This window comes from Nycticebus coucang, chromosome 8 (genome assembly GCF_027406575.1).
Source record: "Nycticebus coucang isolate mNycCou1 chromosome 8, mNycCou1.pri, whole genome shotgun sequence".
Lineage (NCBI taxonomy): Eukaryota > Metazoa > Chordata > Mammalia > Primates > Lorisidae > Nycticebus > Nycticebus coucang.
This window is the reverse complement of record NC_069787.1, coordinates 54,713,270-54,740,555: the sequence shown is the minus strand read 5'-3', so window position 1 is coordinate 54,740,555 and position 27,286 is coordinate 54,713,270. Positions and strand designations below refer to the sequence as shown.

Here is a 27,286-nt window from a genome sequence, read left to right as displayed (position 1 = left end):
AGGCTGATGCAGGAGGAGGATTGAAGGAATTCAAGGCTGCAGTGAGCCACGATAGGTGATGCCACTGCACTCTAGCCTGAGCAATAGGGCAAGACCCTGTCTCAGGAAAAACAACAACAAAAGAGTAAGTAACAGGGCTAGATTTTGAATGTACATGGCCTGGCTCCAGAGTTTGTGTGTTTGAGGACTATGAGATTTTCCCTCCTTTCTTAAGCTTTGAGATGCAAAGATCCCCATAGCTCCCAGTGTGTAGAGACCACTCTGCTGGAGATCTCAGTGGTGTTACTGAAAAAATGTGGCTTTTGCCCTTGCTGCTTGCTATCCTCAACATGGTTCTTGCAGATTTAAAAGTCTCCAGACTCAAATTTCTTTTCACAATAAAGTAATAAGAATGTGTTTAAAAAATAAAAAGAATACATAATCTATCAGAAAAGTTACTAGAAGCCCCCATGCCATGGAGAAGCTTGCTGGAGTAGGGTCTAAGGGGTCTGGGGAAGTCAATGAAACCCACAGTGTGGAGGACCTTGAGTTGAGTGGACCCTCAATCTGGGCTCTGATACTTGCTAATGACTTTGAACAACTTAGCCTCTTTGGGTTGTTTACTTACCTACAAAAACAAGGACATTTGCCTCCTAACTGAGAGGTTGAGAGGATGTTATGGACTGAATAGTGTCCCCCAGAATGTATTTGTTTAAGCACTACCCTGTAATGTGACTGCGTTTGGAGAAAGGACCTTTAAAGGGGTAATGAAGGCGAAATGAAGTCGTCAGGGTGAGTCTGAGGTCCAGTGTGATAGCTGTTCGTACAAGAGACACATTAGGGACACACATCTATGGAGAGAAGGCCATGTGAAGACCTTGAGAGGAGATGGTGTATGCAAACCAAGGAGAGGAGAAACTGCTGCTTCAGGAGAAACCAGCCCTGCCAACATCTTGATCATGGACTTCTAGCTTCTGAAACTGTGAGAAGCTCAACTTCTGTGTTTAAGCACTCAATTGTGTATTTTGTTACGGCCGCCTGACTAACTACTACAGAGGGTAACTCTGGTAGGATCTGCAAAGTGTTAGAGTAGTCTCAAATGCTGCTTTCATGTCAAGTGGTGAAGGTGGCGGTGGAAATCTGGCATCTGATCATGTTCCCTAGAAAGAACAAGTCTGTACCATGCTTTTCTTTTTGTATTGGTTAAGCTGGTGTTTCTCAAAATGTGTTTGAGGAAATGGTAGTTCTATGATGAGATCTTAACAAGTGTACTGATGAGAGCAGGGAGAAGGAGGATTTGTCATCAAATAAAGCTTAGAGATGTCAAATCAGACAAATTTAAATAAGAGTATATGCACACGAGGACTTCTTAGAGTCTTAAAAATGCTCATATACTTTGTAACTTTCTGAGAGTTAAATAATTTATCTTGCAGTATCTCCAAAACTTGTTTTAGGAAGACCATTTAACGAAGTAAATTTGTAGCCGACAATTCAGGAAATAATGTTGTGTTGGTTTCCTTGTGCTGCCATAACAAAATACTATAAAGTGGGTGGCTTAAAGGAATAGCAATTTATTATTGCACAGTTCTGCAGGAACTGCGAAGTTTGAAGTCAAGGTGTTAGCAGGTCAGGCTTCCTCTGAAGCTGTTAGGGGAGATTCCTTCCTCACCTCCCGGAGCTTCTGACAGTAGCCAGCAATCCTAGCAATCCTTGGCAATCCTTAGCTGTACATGCATCACTCCTAAGTCTGCCTCCATCTTCATAAGGCTATTTTCTCCCTGTGTGTGTCTGTGTCTATTATAATAAGGACACCAGTCACCCTGGATTCGAGGACTATCCCAATGACCTCATGTTACCTGATTACATTTGCAATGGCCCTATTTCCAGATAAAATCACATTCTGAGGTCGAGGTTTAGACTTCAGCATATCCCTATGGGGACACTGATTAATCCATAATACCCATTATAAGTACCTAACAACTATTGCAATAAATGCTCTAAAATTCTACTTCATTGTCTTTCATTTTTGTTTTTGTTTTTTTTTCAGGATAAGCTGCTTTTTTTTTTTTTTTGTAAATATAGCACATTCCCTTTTGCTATCTGCCTCAGGTCTGATCCAGTGGGGGCGAGTAATGGGTGTTAATGCAGGTTTATGTGAAGACTGTAGTGTTTGAGAGATTATATGACTGTATCTGGTAATCTGGTTTCCATATGCCAGCGTTTTCCAGGTCTCATGCTTTAGATCTTTTTAAATACCTCTTCTTCAACTCTGGCTTTCATAATCCCTCCTTAACCCGAATGTGGTATTGCCCTCTCTGCAGGTATATCGTCAGCCTGCGTGTCCTGCTCTCTAGAGTCTGGGGAAGACGGTGCAGGTGAGGGTTGGATCTGGGGGTTCGTTCTACTTGAGGGATTCAGCAAAGCCTCCTGCAGCAAAGACCTTAGAGTTTTCTCTTAGCATCGTCACTGGGCCTGAGCAAAGTGTGAACACAGCCTAGCTGGATCGGAGGACATGTTACAACTAACTGCACTCTGTGCGTGTGGTCTCACATGTGGGGATACATGGAGTTTAGCTGTGTGTTAGAGTCACATGTTTCTAATTGTCAACCATTTCTCAGACTGTCTTTCTACACTGAGAGATTGTTTGAAAGATCTCTGCTAAGCCACTTTCAAATAACTCTTTCTCAATTTTCACATGTCAATATATGTCCCACTTCTGAAGACTCAGACTGCAAATGACTTTCCTGCACAGAGTCACCTGAGCCAGGAGGTCTTTTGCCTTTGTCTTCAAGATCCTTGGGGCACCACTTAGAATCATTCTGTAATGGAGTCGTTTTTTTTTTTTTTTTTTCCTAAGATGCTGACGGGAAGGGCCATTTTGTTAAGTTAGCGTGCCCACGTCTGCTCTTGTGCTCAGATGAGAAGTTTCCACAAAACTAGACACCTGGACTGTTGAGGTCTGGGGCACAGGTCTATCCGCTCTCTTCCCTAACGTGCTATTGGAAAGGAGATAGAATCTTCTCAAACCTAGACAAGAATTACCATCTTGGGAAAAGTAGTAATTAATATGTCATACTACCTTGAAAATCATATTCATATTTTGGCAGGATGTGGAAGGAAAAGAATGAAAAAACTTTGGCACCTACTGCAGAATTCCATATTGGAGTTATGGGGCACTGTACTTTCAAGATTTGGAAAAAATGATTCTGCCTTTTGTAAGGAACCAGAAAACCCCCCGTATAGCTAAAGCAGTTCTTAGTAATAAAAATAAAGCTGGGGGCATCAGCATACCAGATTTTAGTCTGTACTACAAAGCCATAGTGGTCAAGACAGCATGGTACTGGCACAAAAATAGAGACATAGACACTTGGAATCGAATTGAAAACCAAGAAATGAAACTAACATCTTACAACCACCTAATCTTCGATAAACCAAATAAGAACATACCTTGGGGGAAAGACTCCCTATTCAATAAATGGTGTTGGGAGAACTGGATGTCTACACGTAAAAGACTGAAACTGGACCCACACCTTTCCCCACTCACAAAAATTGATTCAACATGGATAAAGGACTTAAATTTAAGGTATGAAACTATAAAAATCCTCAAAGAAACCATAGGAAAAACACTGGAAGATATTGGCCTGGGGAAAGACTTCATGAAGAAGACTGCCTTGGCAATTGCAACAACAACAAAAATAAACAAATGGGACTTCATTAAACTGAAAAGCTTCTGTACAGCTAAGGAGACAACAACCAAAGCAAAGAGACAACCTACACAATGGGAAAAGATATTTGCATATTTTCAATCAGACAAAAGCTTGATAACTAGGATCTATAGAGAACTCAAATTAATCCACATGAAAAAAGCCAACAGTCCCATATATCAATGGGCAAGAGAGATGAATAGAACCTTCTCTAAAGATGACAGACGAATGGCTAACAAACATATGAAAAAATGTTTATCATCTCTATATATTAGAGAAATGCAAATCAAAACAACCCTGAGATATCATCTAACCCCAGTGAGAATGGCCCACATCACAAAATCTCAAAACTGCAGATGCTGGCGTGGATGTGGAGAGAAGGGAACACCTTTACACTGCTGGTGGGACTGCAAACTAGTACAACCCTTCTGGAAGGAAGTATGGAGAAACCTCAAAGCACTCAAGCTAGACCTCCCATTTGATCTTGCAATCCCATTACTGGGCATCTACCCAGAAGGAAAAAAATCCTTTTATCATAAGGACACTTGTACTAGACTGTTTATTGCAGCTCAATTTATAATCGCCAAAACGTGGAAACAGCCTAAATGCCCACCAACCCAGGAATGGATTAACAAGCTGTGGTATATGTATACCATGGAATACTATTCAGCTATTAAAAAAAATGGAGACTTTACATCCTTCGTATTAACCTGGATGGACGTGGAAGACATTATTCTTAGGAAAGCATCACAAGAATGGAGAAGCATGAATCCTATGTACTCAATTTTGATATGAGGACAATTAATAACAAGGTTATGAGGGGGGGAGGAAAAGCAGAAAGAGGGACGGAGGGAGGGGGGTGGGGCCCTGGTATGTGTCACACTTTATGGGGGCAAGACATGATTGCAAGAGGGACTTTACCTAACAATTGCAATCAGTGTAACCTGGCTTATTGTACCCTCAATGAATCCCCAACAATAAAAATAAATAAATAAATAAATGAATTCATCACACGTAATGTTAAAGGGATGTTTGTTTCCTTTTTAAAAAGATCATCATCATATTAACATACCGACTCTAAGTGCTGTATACATTCTTGGAAGGACTGCCTTCAAACTGAGATTTAAGGAGGTGTGCTGGTGCCCTGGCTGTCTGTCTTGCCCCAGGAGTGGAGATTCATACCGGTCCTGCCATCATGCTGTCCTGGGGTTGGCCTCCTCCCCCTTCCTCGGCTCTCCCAAGGCTTCCGAGGGAGAGAGTGGGGGCTTGCTGATAAGATGCTTTCTATAAAGCGTCCCTTGTTGGAGGAGAATTTATTTTTCATAAATGGCCATATGTTTCCTCCTTGGACATCATTGACCTTGGTAGGCTACAAGGCCTATTCCTCCTCGTTTCTTGAGGAAACCTTCTTATGGACTCCCCTGCTGTTGCAGTGGCATTAATCGTTTTGTTCTAATGACTCACAATTATGATCCACCTTGAATCAGAAGTAGCCCAGGGATCCTGAGCAACAGAGGAAAAGGCCAAGTAGGCTTTGTGAAGGTGAAGTCTGGGAGGCCCAGGGAGGGCCTGAATCCCAAATGAGAGACCTGCTGTAGCTCCTGCATGTATTATGCTTGTGAAGAGAACTAGCCAGACGGTCCGGAATTAGCATGTTTTGCTATTATTCTCTCCATGATGGAAATAATGATTTTCTTTCTAAAGTCCCTTTAACTTCAATTAGAGGTAGGATGTGTTAATTAAACTCATGAAACCTGCTGCCTACCAGGCTGAAAAGCAGATAACCTCCAGGGCACTGGGAAGATGTCTTAACAGCTGGGGGAAAGCCAGCTCTGGGAAGGGATAAACCCAGCTAAGGAGTTGGAGGATGTCTGTTGGCAAATTACCAAGAGAGAACTTCATTTCTCAGCCAGTTGAAATTGACCCACCAATCCACAGTGGTGGACGAGGCTAGATGACTCCCTACTACCGTTATCTCAAAACCCTACGTTGCTGGGGCAGATGGTTTATGTGCAGAGGAGGAGACCCTGCATATTCCAGGGCTGGGAGACATAGCATAGGCGGGGGTTTGGTGAACTGCTATGCAGTGGACCACCCATGGCCAAACACGAGGCAGCTTTGTGCGGCATGGGCGGCGTTCCCGGGCTTTGTGGGTGGATGCAAACAGTAAATGTTAAGAGACTGTCTTCTCTAAGGGGACCAAAGTGGCAGAATTCAGCATGGTGGGTGCTGAGTTGACCCGTGACTGAGCCAGGAGCCCTCTTATTATGCACATTATGTTTGCTAATTTGCATTTCTACCTGTCAGGTAGATGGCACGTTTGCTAAGAAGCATTTTGCTTCAGAAAACTGCTTGGATGTTTAAAAGAGGTATGCCTTCCAGCAGTGAATAAAAAAAGTAAAAAATTTCCTTTATTGACATGTCATAAATTCTTTGTTGGAGAGATTTCTTCTGCTGTTTTGTTTCCCTTGCCAGTGATTGAATCTTAATTTTCTATAATGGGGGCATGCAATTTGTCTGTAAAACTCTCTGTTGATCTCACGTCCTGAAGCTGAAAAATCCATACTTGTATTTCCTCTGGATTATTGCTGTTTGTTTTATAACATGTGAATGGCCGTGGGCCTCTGTATATGCTCATGGCCCACCTACTGCTGGTCTGGGGGGTCTCTAGAAAGGCTTTCTGTCCCATGGAAAGGAGTTCACATTCTATCTTACAACTGAGTCTTAAGACTTCTTGATCCTTAAACAACCATTCTAGCTAATAATTATTGAATGCTAACTCTGAATACCAATAAGTTCCTGGTTTAGTCTAGCTTCTACTTATATCTCCGGGCTCCTGGTGCACCATGTTCCTTTTCCCTTTCTGTACTTTGGCTCAATGACCTTGTTATAGTTATTTATGGATGCTGTTTCCTCCTGCCCCAGGGCCTTGGCACATCCTGTTTCCCCTCCCTATAAATCTTATGCCCTAACACCCCTACTCTGGGTCCTTGTTTCGTTTCTCTGTTCTGTACTAGCAAAACACCACTGTCCTCTCCTCAATGGCACCTGTTACTCTTGCGTTTATCTGTGTGCTTACTGATTGAGTCTCCTCTAGCATGTGAACTCTGTAGGAAGAGTCCTGGTTTGCTACTGCTTAATTGATCAAATACAGTTTTTGTCATTTGGTGGATTCTTAGTAAACATGTGATGACTCAATGAATGACTATAAGCCAGAGTAAGGATATTGGGGTCAAATGTGTACCATGATGAAAGAGAAGAGCCCAGGATAGCAAAGATGTAGGGTTACTATAGTCAGATTTCACTTCATCTAGTACAGATGTGGTTGGACGTAATGGGTGTCCTTGGAATTCCCCTCCAGTCCTGAGGATGGAATCTGAATTCTCCTATGGTCCTGACCAATGGCAGAACCTGCCTCACTGCAGCATGAACCACCAGCCTTTTTCATCAAATTGTTCTAACTGCAACTTTCCCTCACTGTGCTGCTGGTTTTCGGAGCAATTCCTGAAGGGTCTAGCAGGTGGTTGCCACTCTTGTTTCCTAGTTCATCTCTTCACTTGCCAGGTTGTTGAACTAAGATCTGCACATAGTTTGTGCCCTTCCTGAGCTTCTCAGATGCCGTGCTGCCGTTTTCCGTCTTTGCCCCTCCCTGGGTACCTTTCAGCTCCGTTTTCCTGCCTCTCCTTCCCTCTCATTCCTCAAATGTGTACCCAAAGAGCATATAGAGGCTATAGGGGGTCAATGGCTAGGAATAGTGGGTTTATTGGTCTTTTAGAGAAATGGCCTATTCTACGTCAGGGGCAGAAGATGAACAAGATAAGCCTGTAACATTTTGCTTGTTGTGATAGCAGGAAACCATCATCTACTGTAGAAAAACTGGGGAGCAACCCTGAAGAGAAGCAGCTCCCAATAGCCAGAGATGGGATAAATTGATGGGGCAATCTCCCTAGCCCCACAGAAACAAACATAAAATTCCAGCAAAGACAGAAACACATAATATATATTATAGTTCATGCCAATACTAAAAACATGAAGCAGAAAAAACATTAATGATACTAAAAGGGGGGTTGGGAGCTCCTCATTGGTCATCTTTGGACCAATCTTTATTTTGAAAACCAATAAATAAATGAAGTGCAGCCACATTGATCCAACTTTCCTCTGCAAGTGGTTCCTCAAATAACTAAGCAATGTAAGAGAGGACGCTCTTATTCATAGAAATTTTTTAATCTAATAAATGAGGAAGAGTGATAGAATTAAAATGCCACTGTGCTGTGGCCCCTAATGACTTAACAATTCTAGGCACGGCACGTCAGTGGTACCAGCATCACAAGGAGGCTGCCAGACAGTTGTCTCAGAGAAGTAACAACCCCATGAATGAAGCAAATGCCAGGTAAATAAATAAATAAATAGGTGGTCAGGCCCGACTCTGGTCAAGCTGCTAAATCTAACCACCACTTTACTATCACAGAGGGGACGGAGGGACATGTAAGGGCCATCTCAGAAGTATAATCAGTAAAATCTGGATTCTTCGTGATCTGTAACTTATTTTCTTCAACAAAAATTTTTAAGAAAAGTAAGTTTCTGGAATAGTTAAGAGGCCTCTCCACCAGTCACAATATGTGGACCTTATCTGGATCCTCATTTAAACTGTATAACTCTGATTGACATAAAGCAGAATGTACATTGTACTTTTGTTTTTTTAAAAGTCTTTTTCTTTCAGAGACACATGTTATATACTGAAATGTTAACAGATGAAATAATAGGATGTCTGGGATGTGCTTCAGAATAACCTGGATGGGGTTGTATTAGTTATCTGTTGTTGGGGAACAAATTACCCTCAAATTTAATAGTTTAAAACAACAAAAATGCATTAGCTCTTATAGTTTCTAGCATGAGGAATCCAGGAATAGTTAGCTGGGTTGTTCTAGATCAAGGTCTCTCATGAAGTTGCATTCAGGATATTGGCTTCTAACTGTTGGCTAGCTTGGAAGATTCACATTTAACATCATTCATATGACTGTTGCAAAGAGATTTCAGTTTCTGATAGCTGTTGATTGGAACCTTCAGTTTCTCACTCTATGGCACCTCCATGAGGGTGTTCGAACAAGCAGTTGGGTTCTCCCAGAGGGAAGCATCCAGGAGAGATCAGAAGAGTAGCCATGGTAGAAGCCATAATATCATTTACAGCCTAATCTTGCAAGTGACATATCATCAATTCTGTTACATTCTTTTGGTCATAGAGACCAACACTGGTACCAAGTTGGAGGGCCCCACACAGGGTCTGAGTATCAGGAGATGTGGATCATTTGAGAGCTGGCTCCTATAAGGAGGACAGAAGCAGGTTGTGGTGGGGTATTGGTTTGTCATGAGTTGATAATTAAAATTTTCCATTATAGAAAGTTTCTGGGGGAGAAAAAAATATCCATTTTGGATTTAAATCCCAGGTCTGCCATTTATTAGGTGTGAGACCTAGTCAAGTGATGGAAATCTGTTTTCTCATTTGGAAAGGGTGGGTAAGAAGAGTGCCGCCTTATCTCTTGAATTACTGTGAGGATTCAAGAAGACGCAGTTCACAAGTGCCTGGTGTCGAGGCTGGTGTGCAAGAACACCTACTGAATATCCGTCGTCCGTGGTATTCTCTTCTCTTCTAGCTTGGGCACTGTCTTCCTGCTAGTCCTCAAACCTTCCCAGGATCATTGTTTTCTTGAAACCCTTCTCTCTCACTATTGAGGGGCGTATTGTGATTTTTCCCGAGAAAACCTACCATTTGTTTCTCATCCCCCTTCTGCATGTGTTCCCCACTCCGCATGCTACTGCAGAGGACAGCGCTGACTTAGTCTGGAAGTGTGTCCGGGCACATCTTCGCTCCCTTGGCCTACGTCAGTGCATTTCTCTGGGAATGTGGACTGTGCCACTGCCACTGAAGGGCTGCACCCTCCAAGAAACTTCTGGAAAGTGACTCTTCTAGCCAGGTGCGATGGCTCATGCCTGTCATCTCAAGGCTTTGGGAGATGCTTATAATCCCAGGGCTTTGGGAGGCCTAGGAAGGAGGATTTCTTGAGGCCAAGAGTTCAAGACTATCCTGGGAAACAGTGAGATCTCATCTTTACAAAAAATTTAGAAAATTAGCCGTAGTGGTAGCATGTCCCTGTAGTTCCAGCTACTCAGGACGCTAAGGCAGGAGGTTGCTGTGAGCTATCATGGTGCCACTGAAATCTAGCCTGGGCAACAGGGTGAAATTCTAGCTCTAAAAAATAAGATGACTATTCTTATCTGTACAGCATCCCCTCTCCATGAAATCCCTCTGCCCTTATAAAAGGCATTTGGTGACATTTAGGTGGAGCTTTCCACAGTTCTTGCTGCATCTTAGAGTTCTTCTGTAGCAAAAGGTCAAAACCATCAAGTTCAAACATGGGCACATGATCTAAGTCCATTCTCTGGCCACCTAATTGGCCTAGGCCCAGACACATAACCCAAGCTGCACTAATCAATATTTTCAGGGACACTTCTGATAGTAATATTGCTGACACTGGTCTTGTATAAAGTTGCCAGATTTAGAAAACCAAACAAACAGTTAACTTTGAATTTCAGATAAACAATGAATACATTTTTAGTATCTTATTTGTTGTTTGTATGGCATTTCAAGTTAATTGGACATCCTATATTTATTTGGCAGCCCTAGCTCTTGCCAATGGGCCGACTGAGCTGGGAAGATGTGAAGCGGATGATGTAGGCAGCTGTGTGGTCAAGAGCCTGCTGGCAGAAAGAAACCCCAGTAGATCCAGGAGATGTTATTACTATTACAGATGAGAAAGACTGGTCTTGAGTGCACTGCTGAATCCTGGTCCCTCCTTTCCCAAGGCAGCCACATCCAAGGTTTCCCATTATAGGAACCTATAACTTGGTTGGTGGTGGTGGTTTGTTTTTAGAATTTCAATATGGACACTCTAATAGGTTCAAAATCCAGTGCTGAGAGGGCTTGTGAGTCATAGGCACCTGCTACCTAGATATAATGTTTACTGTGTGCCGGACTCTGTCTAGATTGCTTCATTACATCCTCACAGTAACTCTGCATGGCATAAATGAAGAAATTATTGACCCAATAATTTACCTTCTATGACTTTTTATAATGTTATTACTATACATATGTACTATCATATGGGTACAAAGGTGTTTACTGCAGTAATGTATAAAAAAAATTATACTGAAAACCTAAATTTTCATCAGCAGGGAACTGGTCAAACAAATGTTCATACCTTAAAGAAATAAATAGTGCTATACAGAATATTTGTTTATTCACAAACTTGAATGAGAACGGAAGAAAGTCAGACAATTAAGTTTAATGCTCGTGTGTAATTAAGTTTGGCAAAATACAGAGATTGCCGAAACAAACACTTGTATTTTAATTGAATACAAGTTTTATAAAATGTATTATATAAGTCTTCCAAGTGATCACAAAGTAAACATTCTAATCTAGTTTTCTCCTGGGGTCACATGTCTTTGTCAAGCTATTTTAGAAATGAATGCTTGTCACCGTTGAATGGGCAAGTGTGTCTCAGCACTTCTGCACTTGAACCCTGGGCCAGAGCTTTGGGTTTGGGTACAGAGGACTGTCAGCCTGACTGTGAGGTGGTGTCTGATGGAGACACGCCTGTCCCCCATGGCACCCACAGCCCTGCACGTGCAGCGGACTCTCCCCGATGCTGCCTGTCCATGCACCTCTCTTCAGAGTCAAAGCTTCTTCAGAGCGTGGCACTGTGTTTGGAATTAACTGAAAGTCTGACTTCTGTCTGCTCTGGCACACTGCAGCTGATGAAAGCATTCTTCCCTTGAGAAACAGATTTGAATCAAATCAAGGTTTTTATAGAATTTATAAAGGTTGAACTTGGGTTTTCAGAAATGTCAGAAAGATGGGAAGGGGGAGGCCTGTTGTTTATACACACACTGCCACACCACGCAGAAACACAGATCGAGTGCTCCTGTCCATGCGGTATTTTCTCAGTCTGAGGCTCACGGAGCCTGGTTCACTGAGACTCGCTCACAAGGCAACATGACCTCACCAGAAGACGATAAGCTCCTAGGTATGGCAGAACACCCTCTCCAACTGCCTCGCTCACTGGTGAGGACCACCATGTCCTTCTCCACAGTTACCTGCACATGTGGACTGCTTTGGCCACAGTGCTCTTCCGCATTAGGTATTTCCCAGTTTCAGAGAAGTGCCAATTCTGGGCTTACCACCACCATCCTATATGAAATAATTAGTGTTTTTGCTATCGAAGTGAGGTTATAGCTCATCTGACTGCCTGGTATGAAAGAACAGTCACTGTTCGCATCCAGGGGATCTATCCTCTCCCTAATTTGGCATTGGCATTAAACAGCTGCTACCTTCAGACACATCAATTTGTTATATACAATGCGAGGGAGAAATGGGGAAGGGCTCAGATGTGGTTGTGTCAGTGTCTGTACTTTCTCCCCCAAATTGCAAACAGCTGGGCCTCCCTCATTCGTACCAGCTCTCGTCAGCCATTCTGTTTTCATCTTTGAGAAATACCATGTCACTGCTTTCCCCACGGAATCAAATGACTGTCTGATTTGCTGGCCTGCAGGCTTTGGGAGTAGCAATATCACAAAACATGTACCTTTCCTGCAAAACGTACTGACTGTGCATCACCCTAGATCCCTGAGATATTTGCCCCAAAGAGGCTGTAAAGTTCCACCAGGGGAGTTCTACTAAATGGGTACATGGGAGACTCATGCCAGGTTGAGTTTGGGGTTGGGAGGTGGGAGTGTTGTCCCAAGGAATTATATCAGGATGGAGAGTCCATATATATAGTAGTATATATATAATAGTATATTATATATAATAGTAGTATATATGTAATACTGAGTAGTAGATATTGTATATATAATAGTCTCCTGGTGTAATATCCATATCTGATGGAAAGATAGTTATGAACACCCTCTGTATCTCTGACAAATGGGCTTTTCCTCAGTTTGGGTTTAGAGCTCAGTGGTGATGGGACCAAGGAGTTCTGTGAAGGTTGATTTGGAAATCTTGACGAGCAGTTTAGCATTAGAATGAGTAGATGTGGCTGTTGGAACATTGCTGATCTACTCAGGCCGCCTGTACTGATGGGAGCCATATCTCTATTTTAGAAGAAGGTAAGTGGTAGCATGTCTGTTACTGATGCAGTGGAAAATGAGAGAGCCTTTGCAGGCTACTCCTACCTTTAGCACCTTAATTTAAGTTTGCTGACGCATGTTTGAGCCACCTGAAGCTGCCCGTACAAACTGACCTGCCCAAGTCAAGCACGGTTAAGGACACCTGCACTGTTGTCAACCACCAGAGTTCTGTGCTGTGTGTGCGTGCACAGCAGGGAGCAGGGACAGCATATTCCTGCACCTCCCCTGTTTATGTGTATACTCCCTTTTGTCTGGTGGATTTCCCTGACAAATCACAGATTTGAAGGTAAACTTAAGAATTTCAGTACAGTGGCAGCAAAGCATTAAACCAAATACAGGGCTCTTCTGTGCATGGGTCCATGGGCCACTGCACAGGTCACATACCCAGGAAACTCGCTCTGAATGGGATCATGGCTGTCACATGAACTGAAGTCTCTGTACCCTCCTGCATGCTGTACAGTATCCGGGCCACAGAGGGCTGTGCCCTGTGTCGGGAAGGGGCCTTATGGCACAGGTATTCAGATCCAGGACTTAGTGACCACAAACCCACCCCACCTCATTGCTGCCATGCCGTCATGGGCAAATTATTTCACCTTTCTAGCCTCTGTTGTTCTGTGTGTAAAATAGGAATGTAATAGTGCTTTACTTTAGGGTGTTAGGAGGATCACGGGGAGTAACACATAAAAAGCACTGTCTGCGTATAGCCCTCAGTCAGCTGGTGCTGGCTGCCATCAGAGGACCTGGCCAGGCAATTTCTTAAGCCTTCTATGGCTGAGTTGCTGTGGCAACTCTTATCCAGGCCTAACGAGTACGGAATTCACGTGTCCGGTCGACTGACCCTACCCCAAGTAGCAGCTGTACCCCCAGCCAGGACCACCAGTTCTCAATGGCTCTGCGGGCAGGGTTATCATTTTGTCTTCTGAGGTCCACTTTTCATTTGACTTCCTGTTTTTCTTAATTGGGAAGACTCAAACATTTATTACAATTACATAGACAGGAAAAGGCGTGATTGCTATTTTCATAGAGAGAGTCATCAGGATGGTTCAACTAAATCAAATGCTGATGGAAGGCTGATGGATCCTGCACTGGCCTGAATGTTGCGACTGGTTGACGGAGATAAGTGGCCATGGCCGTGCCTGCTGGCACCGGGGACAGGAGGCAGTGGCGCTCGCCCGGGCTCGTCTCCCCAGGTACTAGGCTGCACTAATTGCTTTGGAAGCGAGGCCTGTTCCTGGGCAGCAGCATATGCTTCATGAGTTGCCTGAAGCAAAGATAAAAAAACACCCTCACCTTCTTTATTGAAGTTTAATAATAAAATGGAATTGTAACCATTTGCAATAAACTGTTCATTTTAATTGAGAAAAATAATGAAAACTGGCCCCCTTCTGGTAAGGGATTGTTGAGTGTGTCCCCGGCTTGGGCGACCTTGAGCCTTCTGTTCTTCTGCAGTTGTGTTCTTGAGGACACTGGGGGCCTGGGGTCAGTGAAATCATCTGGGGTCTCTACCCACTCCACCCAAGCCTGGCCCTTCAAGGGTGAGTTAAACCCTTTTCCAAGGTGTATTAGATTATAAAGTTGCAAACAAGGAAGTTGGCATAGAAGGTGTTCGAGGTATAATGCTTTCTATTAAAAGGATTTTTAAATTTTTAAATATTGGAGACAGTCTTTTTTAGTGAATAGAAAATGAAGGTGGTCTCATCTTTTCTGGTCCCCACGTCCTATCTTCTCTGCGAGAGGTCAGCACAGTACCACCCTGAAGAAAGAGGGAAACAAAGGCACAGATAAAGGGGTGTCCTGCTTGGGCTTGTAGAGAGGGAGTATGTCCAAGTGGGAAGTGGAAGGAAGTTCTGCCTGCTGGTCGGAGGCACTCATGACGCTCACTACTCAGGCACTTTCTCATCCCCATTTCCCAGGGGGCAAAATTGAGGCTGGAGAGCTAAAGCCACTTGCCTCAGGATTTCAGCTGGTAAATGACAGGTAGGCCTAATCTCCTGCCTCCCAGTTTAGTTTTTCATTTTCTCAGAGTCCACTGGGCCTGTATACTGATTGCTTATGTATAAGGATAATGATATGATGGCATTAAATATAGCACTTTCTGAATATTATAGTAGCTACAACTGAAAGTAGAGGAAAAGAAATCCACAGTGATGAGCAGAGTTCAGGGCAGTCAGCCAGGCCCCTTCCTTTGCTATTAGATTGGATTTTGAGGGTGCATATGGTTAGGATTCATCTTCAGCAAAATCACAACTTCCTCCATGTCACAGAGAGTGAAAGCAATGGCTGTTAAATTCGGGAGCACCAAGAGCCTGTCTCTCCCTGTCTGGCACAGGTGCGGTAAACCACACAACACTGATCGTGACTATGAAGGGGAGCGGGGAGCATAGCTGAGATGGTGCAGGGAAGGCTTTGGAGAGGTATTGTATTGGTGGAAAGGGTCATTATGATGGTCATCATAATCATAGGGGTCCTTTCAATTAAACAGCCTCAATACAGCTAAAACCGGTTAAGCAAAGGTGCAAATTTATTGCCCACTTACCCAAAGGCTCGGCATGCCTGGATGTGGGGGCTTGAGCCATGTTGTCCCAATCCTGCCTTGGCCCCTCCGTGGTGGGCTCTGCTCTCCTCGGCTGTCATTTCATTCAGGTGTGCTCTTCCTGTGTAAGCCGACTGCTGGCAGCCCCAGCCTCCTCCCTGACTTCTTGGCAACCCCAGTGGAAAGAGAAAGCCTTTTCCCCACACATTCTAGCAAAAGTCCAGAGATTGGGTCAATGATGACCAGGCATGACTGTGACCCGTGAATGGAATTCATAGATTGGATAAGCCTGATAAATAGACCTACCCCTTGATCTGGGAAGGAGGGTGATGCTAGCCTGATCCAAACCATATAAATTACAAGGAGGTAGAAAAGAAAAGAAATCAGAAGAAGGGGAGTGGATGCTGGACAGGCAAAAATCACACATATGCATTGGGCACAGGCCTTAGAGACTTTTCTCTGACTCACCATTCATTGTCAGTGGCTTGGTAGGGAGGAATAGCTAACGTGTGTCTCTGGATCAGTGCTGTCCACTAACCCTTTCTACAATGGTGACAATGCTCTGTAATCCACAGTCAATGCAGTAGCCACAGTTGGCCACATGTGGCTGATGATCACTTGGAACAGGGCTAATGCTACCAAGGAGCTGAATTTTTAGTGGTAGATGAAAATAGCTACCTATGGTTCATGGCTACCATATTGTACACAGAAGAGCATGAGATCTAGTTTCCTAGAAGGCAAGACATGGTTTTGTGTAGGAGAATTGGGTTGATGGATAAACGCAGCCCAAAAGACCAGGGTATTGACTTAGCTCAGGTTATAGAGTGGGGGGAAAAGGAACTTGGAAATGACAGAGAGAGAGAGAGAAAGAAACAAAGAGCCCTTCTCCTGTGGCGTCATTTGGAAGCCCTTAACGTGAGGAAATATTTTTTCCATCTAATATGGGAACCAGATTTGTAGCAGGAAGAAACAAAACACAACTGACCTTGTTATAAAAGCAAAGTGAAAAGCACTCATGAACTGTTGTTGCATTTAACTCTTTAAGTGTCCAGGGATAAAGGTGACCACTGCCTGAAGTGGCACGTGAGACAAACTACACATAGATTAAAAGAAAAATTAAATGTTGTTCTATGTTGTTAAAAAAAAAAAAACAAACACATACACACACTGTGCAAACTTGTGTGATGAGGCATAATTAAACACAATTGATGGAAATAACATCAGATGAATAGAACAAACTTGTAAAGGCAGAGCCCAGCCACAGTGGCATTGACCTGGGGCCACTTAAAAGACCAACTCTCAGTAAGCTGTGTGATGGGTGCTTTACCAACTATGCTTTATGTCCTGGGGTGTGTGTATAGGGACCACAGTCCAGTCATCCTTGCTGAGCCTATGTTCTCTTGGTGGCTGGTTTCCTGGGTGGTGGTTCTTCCCTGCCCACCCGCAGTGGGGATGCCTGGCTTCTCAGGCATTTGTCACCAAGTGTTCATGCAGGACCTGGCATGTACTTGGCATCCAGCTGGGCCCTGGGAATTGGGAAGGAAGGAAATAGAAGTGTAAGGTGTGGCTCCTGGCCATGTGGTTTTCCTAGTTCTCTGGTCTTTAGCATTTTTCTCCCCCATCACTTGAGCCCCTTGAGCATCACCTGTAGACTCAGCCCTAGCCCAGATATAGGGATAATGTGGGAGCCTTCTAGAGCCAGATTGCTCAGGTACCTGTCAAGCCCATGCCCAGTGCGAGAAGCAACAGATGTATAGTGGACAGAAGGACAGAGGAGGGCATTAGACTAGGTGAAGCAGACCTGATGGAAATCTGGGCCAACTGCTGAGCCTCGTCCCCCACTGGTAAAGTCGGAAGTGCAGCCTCACGGGGTTGTGATTTCTCAGAGGCCCTCTATTTGTTATGGGCCTAACACAAAGCAGGCTTCAATAATGGTGGCTGCTGTGGTGGACCCGAAGGTGAAGTTGCCATGTGGGAGGAGCAGACCAGGGAAGGGGGCTTGTGGGTTGATGTATCCCCAGGGTGAATCACCAATTTCAAGTCCAGCCTTGATTCATGTTAGACCTTGTGTCAGTAAAGCCTGATCACAATGAGGAGGCCACCCCAGCTTTGGAGTCCACACTGTACCATCTTGCCAGCACACCTGAGGCCCACCCCAATGCCTGGTTGCCTCAGCCACTTCCTGAGGTTTGCAGGCAGGGGCAGAACACCATCTTAGGACCATTTCTCTGGCCCTGGATTGGTCTCTGTGATCTGTTTTGGATCTGTGAACAGGTTCAGGGTCCTTAGGGTGTTAGGAGACACACCCTGAATGGGTGTCACGACCTGAGTGCCTGCGGCTTGCTGGGGGCGTGGCTGAGTCTCAGGGTGTAGTAGGAGAAGGAAAGCCACTCCTCTGTCAAAAAATCACCCTTCCTGACCTTCTCCCTCCTGGTAACTCCTCCTGCCAGTTTCTCCAGCAGACAAGGGTGTGGATGCCTTTGGAATGGGTGGATTAGAAGGTGGTGCCAGGTGGTCTTGCTGCAGGCACGGGCTCTGCACACACACACCTGCATGCCTTCCTGAGTGCATGCCTGGATCCACTCTTGTCCCTTTGCTGTGGGTGGCAGGACTGTGTGGGGTTTTTAATTACTTTTCTTTGTCCCTGTCAGTCGCCAGCTGATGCTGGGTTTTTGCAGAGCCAGCACAGCCATAGGAACCTGCTCTGGAAGAGCTCCTTCCTATTCCTCTGACTCTTTGAAGCTCCTCTGGATTCCTAGCCCATGAGGTCTCCCTCCCCATAATTGCAGTTTTCATGTCTCTATCCAGTCTTTATCCTTTCCCCTCAGGGATTCCTGTGGGGCACCTTCTGTGTGTGTCCAACGTGTGTTAGACACGGGGCACAGAGTAATGCCCTGTCTTAGGGAATCTCACAGGCTTGAGTGGTGATTAGGAAATTGCTCACCTGGAATTTCAGCACAGTGTGGAACCGAGTGTGGGGTGGAGCATGGGGTTGAAGAGGAAGCAGTCCAAACTAGTCTCAGAGGCCGGCCTGAGAAGGGCTCAGGAGGCATGTGGGGGTGGTGTCCCCACTGAGCTCCCAAAGCAGGAGGGATAGAGCGTGACAGCAGCCAGGGAGTGGGTTCCCAGTGGAAAGGAGCATGTGCAGGGTCCTGAATGTGATCCGAGAGAGAGAGTAGGGGGTAAAGGAGGAAAAGAGTCACAGGGATGAAACTGGGGAGGAAAGTGGCAATTCTCTGTGGACTGGTACTGTTATCAGAGTTCAACTAATTTTTTTTTCCTAAACTGTCATAGAAGCTAAAACATGAATATTGAAGGTAAATTTTACATTGAATAAGTTCTTATGTTTTGAATGTACATGGAAAAGAATAAATGATGACCAGTTGGGTCTGGGGATCATTGGTTTTGCTATAGCATACATCTAATTCATTCAAGGTTGGCGTTTGGCATAACAGGACAGACGCTAATGGATTTTCTGCTTTGTTGTTTCAGCACTTCAGGGAGCATCTGGACAAACTTTTTGCCAAAGGAATCGGAATGCTGGATATAGCTCTGAATGAGGCTTTCAACATTCTCAGCGATGTAAGCTTCTTTTGATGTGCCTTTTTTATCCCCAGGAGAAAAGATGGGATTCTTAGAAAACAGTGGCTTAGTATTACCGTCAGCGCTAGCTGTGACTGACCAAGAGCCACAGGCACGGATGGGAGAGTGAGGCTGGCCAGCCGTGTAAGGCATTTTGGGAAGCTAGGTGTCAGCCCACAAGGCCAAAACAGTCCACTGCTGATTGGAGTAGACAGTGAAGTCTGGTCACTGGACTCATCTACCATGCTTGTTGGCTCTGGGGCCATGAGTGTCTCCCAGTGTTTGAATGTCTTGTGATGCATGTTGCTTTCCACTTGAGACACTCTCAGTTTTCCCATAGAGTGAACTCACTTCTCACATGTGTCTCACTGAAGCCCCATACAGAAAAGAAGGGCTTCTCTATTCAGTATACTTGGGGAATGCTATTGTGCTACCCCTATCCTGCCCCTGTGCCAGCCCCTGGGAGAGTTGCAACATACAGTAAAATATTAGAGGCTCCAATAAGTGCTGTAGGGAAAAAATTCGGCTGAACCCAGTGTTTCTAATACTTCTTTGAACAAAGAATCTCTTTTTCAAGTAGCACCTGTTAATATGCTGTGAGACGCATTGGGGAATCCTGGGCTGGTGAATCTGACCCTTGGATCCAACTGTGTTAAGCTAGAACAGCAGCTGCCATTGTTTTCTTGTTAGGAGGGATAGTGGGGAAAATAGTGACTCTCCTTATCCATCCAGGTCCTGCGCCATGCACCTGGACCACGTGTTACATGCCTTTTTTATGTCAGACCCTGGTAATACAACAGTGAGAAGATGAGGTAACCTTTGCCTAATAGTTCACGATCTAGTGCAAAACTCAGCAAACTATGGCCTATGGGCCCAATGTAGCCTGCACCCTGTGTTTGTAAATATGGTGTTTTGTTGGAACATGACCATGCCTCCCATTCATGTATTGTCCCTGGCACTGCATTTCACATTGCCCTACAGGGTAGAGTTCAGTAGTTGTGACGGAGAGACTATATCAGCTACAAAGCCTAAGATGCTTACTCTGTAGAGTTACAGCAAACATTTGCTGACCTTTAGTTCTAGTGGGAAGAGACAGATGAGATGGGTAGCTCTATGAAGAATGAGAGCACTGTTGTTCTGCCATGGTCAGAGTGCTGGGAGGAGAGAGAGGTGCTGCTTTATACAGTGAGGTCAGGGAAGTTCTAACTGATGTAGTGATTCTGGTGGAGAGAAGGAGGTGAGAGAGCAGCCATGCAGGGGTCTTGAGGAACAGCAGATGCAAAGGCCCTGAGCAGGGAAGTTTAGCACATGTACAATACAGCAAGGAGACCAGTGTGGGGACAGCCAGGGGGTGAGAGAGAGTGCCAGGGAATGAGATCATGGAACTAGAGGGGCTGATCCTGTGGAGTCTCAGAGACACTAGTGAGGACTTTGACTCTCACTGTGTGGAATGGAAAACCACTGGAGAGTCCAAGCACAGAATGGCCTGATTTGGGGTTTCATTGGCATTTTATTGGCTGCCGTGTTTAGAAGTAACTCTAGGAGGGCAAGGACAATAGCGGTGAGGCCATTCGGTTACCTAGGTAGAAGATTATGGTGGCTCGGCTTAGGGAGATAGCAGCTAAGAGGGTAGAAAGCAGAAAAAACAGAAACTACTCAAGGTAGTTCAAATAGTGGGAGTGTAGTTCAGGGAACTAACTGTATAGGGAATGGAAAAGCAGAGAAATCAAACAAGAATGAAGCAGTCCACAGATGAGCACCAGCAAGCACACATTTTCTCTCTAGAGCAGGGAAGGGAGTGGCGTCATTGCACAGGTGGGATGTGGTGGTGAGTTGCACCTGACACCAAAACTCGAGTTTGACTGCTTCACTACAGTGACAAGCAAAGGGACCTCCCTGATTTCTAGACTCTCCCTTACCAAGAAGACCTATTGGCACTAACAAGGCTATTTAGGTCTCAGTCCTGAGCCAGTGTCGTGACAGCAAAGGAGAAAAGAAAAGGAAGGAATAAGAAAAACAAGCCAAGTCAGCGTGGCTTATTCCTTCTCTTCTTGTTCTGAGGGCTTGTGGACTTCGGGTAATTAACAATTAGGTAAGAGTCTATGTTTTGGACAAGAATTCTGTTATCAGCACCTTAATAGTTTAAAAGCATCGCAGGCCAGGGCAGAGGGCCAGGCTGTACCTTTAAATTTTGGTGTGAGCCCTGGGCAGCTGCCTTCTCAGGGCCCAGAGGTCTGCGTCTCAGCGGGGTGCTTCCAGGTGGTGACACTGAAAAGGCTTGCCATAATTTGGAAATCTGCTATCTTTTTATCTCAAAAGCCTAGTTGCTGAGAATCGGGAGGTTCTTCTGAGCTGAGAGTTGAGGAGCCCCTTATTTGGACGTCTGCCCCATAGTGAGTTTCTGTGTCCCTGTTCTCCGGCCTCAGTGGTGAAGAAGTAAGAGTTAGGAGATTGTTGCTGTGTGGTTACGTGGATAGCCTCTGAACTCAGCTGGGCTGGGCGGAGAAGCCCTGCTAGTCAGAGCTTACTCTGTGACCTTGAAAAAATGATTTTCCTCTCCCCCTTATTTATCTCATGTATAAAATGAAGATAGGAATAGATTCAGCTCAACTGCACAAATAAAAGGCCCAGTGCAAAATGAAAATGTCAGGTCCCTTGCTCAAAGTTGTTAAGTTATCAGGGAGTGATAGCTGAGTATTGAATCAAGGGTGGAGCCGGCCTTTCTCATCATGGGCCAGTGTAGCTGAGCACGTCACACGTCCGCCAGGCGGTCCTGGTAGACCCTTTCTCCTGGGGTTGAGAATGCAGCCTGCTGACGCAGTGCCGGGCCCCTTTTCAGCAGAATAGGGGCTGAGAAGTGTGGTCTCCTTGACCACTGAGACTTTGGTCTTTAGACGCAGCTCTTGCTCTGATGCTTTTGTCCTGATCCCTGCCCAAGTCTTCAGGGCATCTGCTCCATTCATCTTCCTCTCTCTTCTGTCCCTTGCCCAGGAACCTTTTCTCTGTTCATGCCTTCCATTTACCACTTGTGTTCCAAGATGCTCCTCAGCCAGTATTTCCCAAGCCTGTTCAGTTGAATACTGCAACATAGAGATTGTGATCAAGCCAGAGAGAGGCCATCCTCCTCTCAGAGACATACAATGTACTTGCACATATTAAAGGCCTTGAGAAGTTCTACAGTGACTGGACCTTTGAAAATGTGTTTATATCAGTACTCAAGCTTAGTGACCCAGGGACAGTTTATGTTGCATCATGAGCTCTGTCTTGGCATCCTGTGTGGAAGTCATGCTCACTGACCCCAATATTAGCTTCTTGGGTGGAAGTCAAGCTCCTGACCACATTATTGGGCAGAACGTCACTGTGTTCTTCGAGTGAGTATACTCACAATCCCGTGGGACCAGTAGGACCTAGAGAAATCACCACCCCCTAGTGGATTTTTTTGATCTGAGTCTTTGTGAGGGAAATAGTTTTGAACAAGGAAACCTGCCACCCATCTCCTTGCTCTGCCTTTCCCTGTAAAAACCCCTCTTTAGTCTGGCCAGTCACAAAACCAGATGGGCTAAACATGAATTCTGGAAAGCAGGACACTGAAGCCTCAATACATGTTACAAAATGTTCCTGCTTGAGATTGTTTGGTTGGTAGTTGGCACTTTATTTGTTTCAATGCACATATATCCCATCAAGAAAAAAATTTCCATCTTATCTCTTGCTGTCTTTGACAGAGAGATGGTTAATCTCCCATGAAAATGAAGCTTTCTATCTATTTTCTACTTCATCAATATGACCTTTAAGTGATATAATTCTTTTCCTGTGTATTATTGGCCTCTGCAAGCCCATATGAAAAGCTATTTCACACACTTGCACAGGAACACACACACGCACACACACACAAACATGCACATTTGAAATTGTGGTTGTGGTTGGGGCTTAGAATGGCTCGGAGGTTATGACAATTAAATGGAGTTAATTCTGTTTTACAATTACCTGCATTTCAGTTTCAGTGTCTGCTTGGGTGACTTAAAGGCTCGCAGTTGTTGATACAAAGGCTTTGAAAGGAGCATTCGAATAAACTTCTAAGCCCCTTCTAGCTATTGATCTGCTGCTATATTCATTAGATTCAGGAAGAACACAGAGCCAGTTTGCTACAGTAGTTAGCATCTACCTTGTCATGTGACAACTGCAATTATCTTTTTTGGCAATGAATGTGATCTTTGCAGTGATTACCTTTTAAAAATTTTTCTTAGCCAATTAAATAAAATTCGGTGACATTTCAAAGACTGTTAATCACAACCAAATGCTCTAAATGTCAGGATGCATTGAAATTTTCCTTGCTAACTGATGAATCACTGAGCTAATTGTAGTTCATCACAGGCCCTTGTCATTGTTATTATTATGGAAAACACTTTCATCACTCTTGCTATTCAATATAAAAAAAGTTTTAGACAAATATGAAGAGAAGAGATATTACTCATCAAAGCATTTGAATTTAATTGCATTCTTCAGAATTCTCTGACTGCGGATTGCAGCAGAGAATACCAGGGACCTCGCCAGAGAGGAAAGTAACATTTTTAAATGAACAGCTCCTAGCAGCCCTTTCTTCCAATCTATAGACTCAGATATCTTCAGCTCCCCCTCTTTCTTTCCTCTGGTTTAGGAAAGTTTTTCTAAGATGTTTCCAAATGAGTTGCATGAGCAATAGCCCTAGGGTCTGGTTTTCTTCCCTCCTGGAACATTTACGACCTGAAGCATACATTGCTTTTATTTAGCCTATTGTCCTTAGATTTATGCAGTGGTGTGAAGGCTGTGTTCAGTACACCCTCCCCAGAACATCTCCAGAACAACCTGTTGATAAGACCAGGCTTACAGGAGTTTTTTGTTTGTTTGTTTGTTTTTTGTATTGTAGTAAGGAAGAGAATGCACTTCCATAAGAGAGTCTTAGTAGCTTCTCAAAGTGAGAAGGACAAAGTCAGGATATTTATCCAGTCTTTGAAGTCTGGTTGAAGGTGGTGGGCCTTTCAGCAAGAGAGGAGGGAGGAAGCTTTGTTAACGTAAGGTCACAATCCTATCACAGTTGAAGGTTGGTGGACGTAGCTGGCAAGAGGTAAACTTTGAGGACAGGGGTTCAAAGAGTCTTAGGGTGTCAGTTGTTCTCTGATGCTTTCTATCAAAGAGTTAATGGCATTTTCAGAAAGTTCCTGGAACAAGCAATAAAGTTATTTGCAAGTTTTATCTTCCTGGACAAGTGTTTTCTAGAATAGTGAGTTATGTTAATAAAGACAGTAGAATAACAGTCATATGGGAAGCTCTGTGGTGTGATGGCGTTAGTTTTGTTTGAACCTACTAACATGGTAGTACCATGGATCGTGCCTGCTCATTAACTCATGTGTGCATGTCCAGTGTGAGTTGTGGGAGTGGCTGCCAGGGCCAGGACTAATGGTGAGGTAAGTGGGACATAGAATTTAAGGAGATTCACACTCACAGTCGTAGCCCTGGGGACTGTCCTGTGACCCTGTAACCTGAAAGGGGATGGAGCAAGAAGGGCCAGAAGAAGGAAATTAATACTGTGGAGCCCTACCATGTATTGACATCTGCTCAAGGACCTTCCTGTTACTGCTAAAAGGCCATGGGATATGCTGAATCTGAGAGTAGACTCTAGAAGCAGGCTGCCTGCATTCAAATCCCAGCTAGGTCAGATAGTAGCTGTGTGTCTTGAGGCAAGATAGCTCATTTCACCGTACCTCAGTTTCCCTACCTGTAAAATGAGTAACGAGAGTACCTACCTGAGAGGCTAGTAGAGATTAAGTAGGTTTATACATGTAGCCCAGCATGTAATGAGCATTTAACCATGTAAGAATACTAACCATGTAAGTATGTCAACCATGTAAGCATACCAACCATATAAGAATGTCATTCCCATTTAATAAATAAAGAAATGAATGCCTAGAAAGGAGAACTTATCTCTGGCACACAGCCGTGATGTTGGGATGGGATTGAGTGCTTTCCACTATTTCATTTTACTCCATTTGTGTTTTAAGTTGGTTTTGCTGTTTTTCAGTATGGACACAAGGCAATGCTATCTATCCATCCACACATCTATCCATCCATCCATCCACATATAATAGTTCACCTGTTTACCTTTTTTGTAGTTTCCCAAGGAGAATATGAAGCTATACAAGAGGTCTTTGTATGTTTCATCCCCAGTGCTATGTGGTCACTTAGCAAATAATTTTCAAATGAATGAATAAACATTACAAATTATAATGAACTACTGAAGGTTAAAGACTCTTTGTGTGTTTCTAATGCCTCAGCATTGTCATGTAATTGTAGGGCTTTAAAAGGACATGGTGTTGGTTTGAATTGTTTCATTAATAGCTTTCATTAAAGGAATTTTTTCACCCCTAATTCAAGAGAAGAGCATGTTACTCTGGCAGTCATCATTGATTATTCTCTCTACCACTCACAAAGGCTGGGAGCTTTTAAAATCTTATATAAACGTAATTAGAAGTTGAATAACTCCAGGGTTTTGCATGCCAGTGAACACAATCCTAGAATTTCAACATGCTGTACATACTAACAGGACTAATACATAATGTTACATGCTAACAACCCTTAAAAAGGAGTTCAAACCAGCCTCATTTAGATTTTAAAAGACATGTTGGTTCTCAGAGAGCATTGCATTCCATATAGGGTGTCCCCAAAAGATTATTGTTCTGACTCCATTGAATTTGTTTTCTGAAATGCAGTCCATTATTGAAGGTAAGAGAGGTTATGCATCCTAGACTCTTACCTCTCACCCTATGTGTGATCTGTTTTTAGATCCAATTTGTCACAGCCAATATGGTGATCAGAGCAGAAAGGTGCAGGTTGCATCTTCATGGTGTGCAATGAGCTCTCATTTTCAGAGACTTTCTAAGTCCCAGACCACATGCTTCTGAAGCCTCACAGGTACACAGAACTCTCTGATGTGTGTTTTATTTTGAACTTCTTTCTTTCCACAGTTCAACCACACAGGACAAGGAAGTATCTGCAGCCAGGCCATCATGCTCATAACCGACGGGGCAGTGGACACTTATGATACGATCTTTGCGAAATATAATTGGCCAGATCGAAAGGTGAGTTGACATCGATGCTGTCCATGCAGTAGAGTCCATCGAGACTACTGTAATTTCCAGATTCGCCATGGACCAGGGCTCCATGTAGATGTAATCTCATAATGACCTATGGTTTCCTGGCCTTGTGTTTTTTGGTTGACCAAAACTGAAGACTTTGGCTTTCCTTGTTTTCAAAATGAAACTGTTGGAGGAGAGAAGAAATGTGTAAAGAGAGGTTGGATCTGTTCAGTGAAAAGAGTCATTGTAAAGTGTGCTTCAACCATTTTGGCAGTGATTTTCTTTTCTTTCTTTTTTTTTTTTTTTTTTTTTAATTTTCCTTGGAGCCAGAACTATTTGTCAGGTTCAGTATTATAGAATGGTGAAATCAGCTGTTGTGGCCCAATCTTGTTTCTGAAGTACCTCCCCATTACCACCCAGGTCCTTCTCTCTATCCCCTAAGGCTGTTCCCCATTCTTGTCAAAGCTTGTCTGTTCTCTACTCCAGTCCTTTATTTTCCAAGTTGACATTTATTAATCTGATGACCCCATATGTTAGTTTATCAATAACCAACATCAATATTTTTGGTGTCTTTTGACTGCTTGAAACCACAAGTTCCTCTAGCTGTTAGCCAATGTCAGTTCCCTAAGGAGATTTTTATAATTATGGATACTTCACCCTACCCCATATCTCTGGGAGATGTGGCCCAGTAATCCCTGTTTTTATCAAGTTCCTTAGTAGGCAACGGTGGATTGCCCCATCAGGGCAACTGATGGCCACTGTCTCATCTAAATGGTGGGATTTTAACAGAGAAAAGAGGTCAGAGTGGGTGCTGCTCTGAGGGTATGGCAAAGGTCTTTTCCCATTCCATGTGCCAATGGCACCATCCTGATGGCTCTATAGGTACATGAGATAGACCAGGCCAAGTCCTCCTGCTTTGTCTGTTTTGCATTTGTAACTTCTGGGAATTAAACTAACCATACACACTTGGAAAAAAGAAACAAAAGGTAAATAATAACTTTGTCCTCCACTGTATGCAAAGAGCACATACTCTTGAGGAATGTGAGATGAGATGTTGTTCCACATCCCCTCAGTCATTCTTGGTCCACCAGTGTCTTGTAACACTAGCATCTCGTTCACCCAGTGTGAGTCTGGTGTTTGGATGTCACCTTCTTCCCCTGGTGCCCAACCTTGAAGGCAGCCATCACCTTGGAAGC

The 27,286-nt window shown here is 44.0% G+C and overlaps 1 protein-coding gene across 2 annotated transcripts in view; it reads left to right on the top strand.

The window, feature by feature from the left end:
- CACNA2D3 (calcium voltage-gated channel auxiliary subunit alpha2delta 3) overlaps positions 1–27,286 on the top strand; it is a 913,362-nt gene that overhangs the window by 461,421 nt on the left and 424,655 nt on the right. For both annotated transcript variants that reach the window (XM_053599985.1, XM_053599984.1), the window contains exons 10-11: positions 18,892–18,981; positions 25,980–26,093. In XM_053599985.1, coding sequence (XP_053455960.1) covers positions 18,892–18,981; positions 25,980–26,093 — 204 coding nt within the window. The remainder of the gene's footprint in view (positions 1–18,891; positions 18,982–25,979; positions 26,094–27,286) is intronic.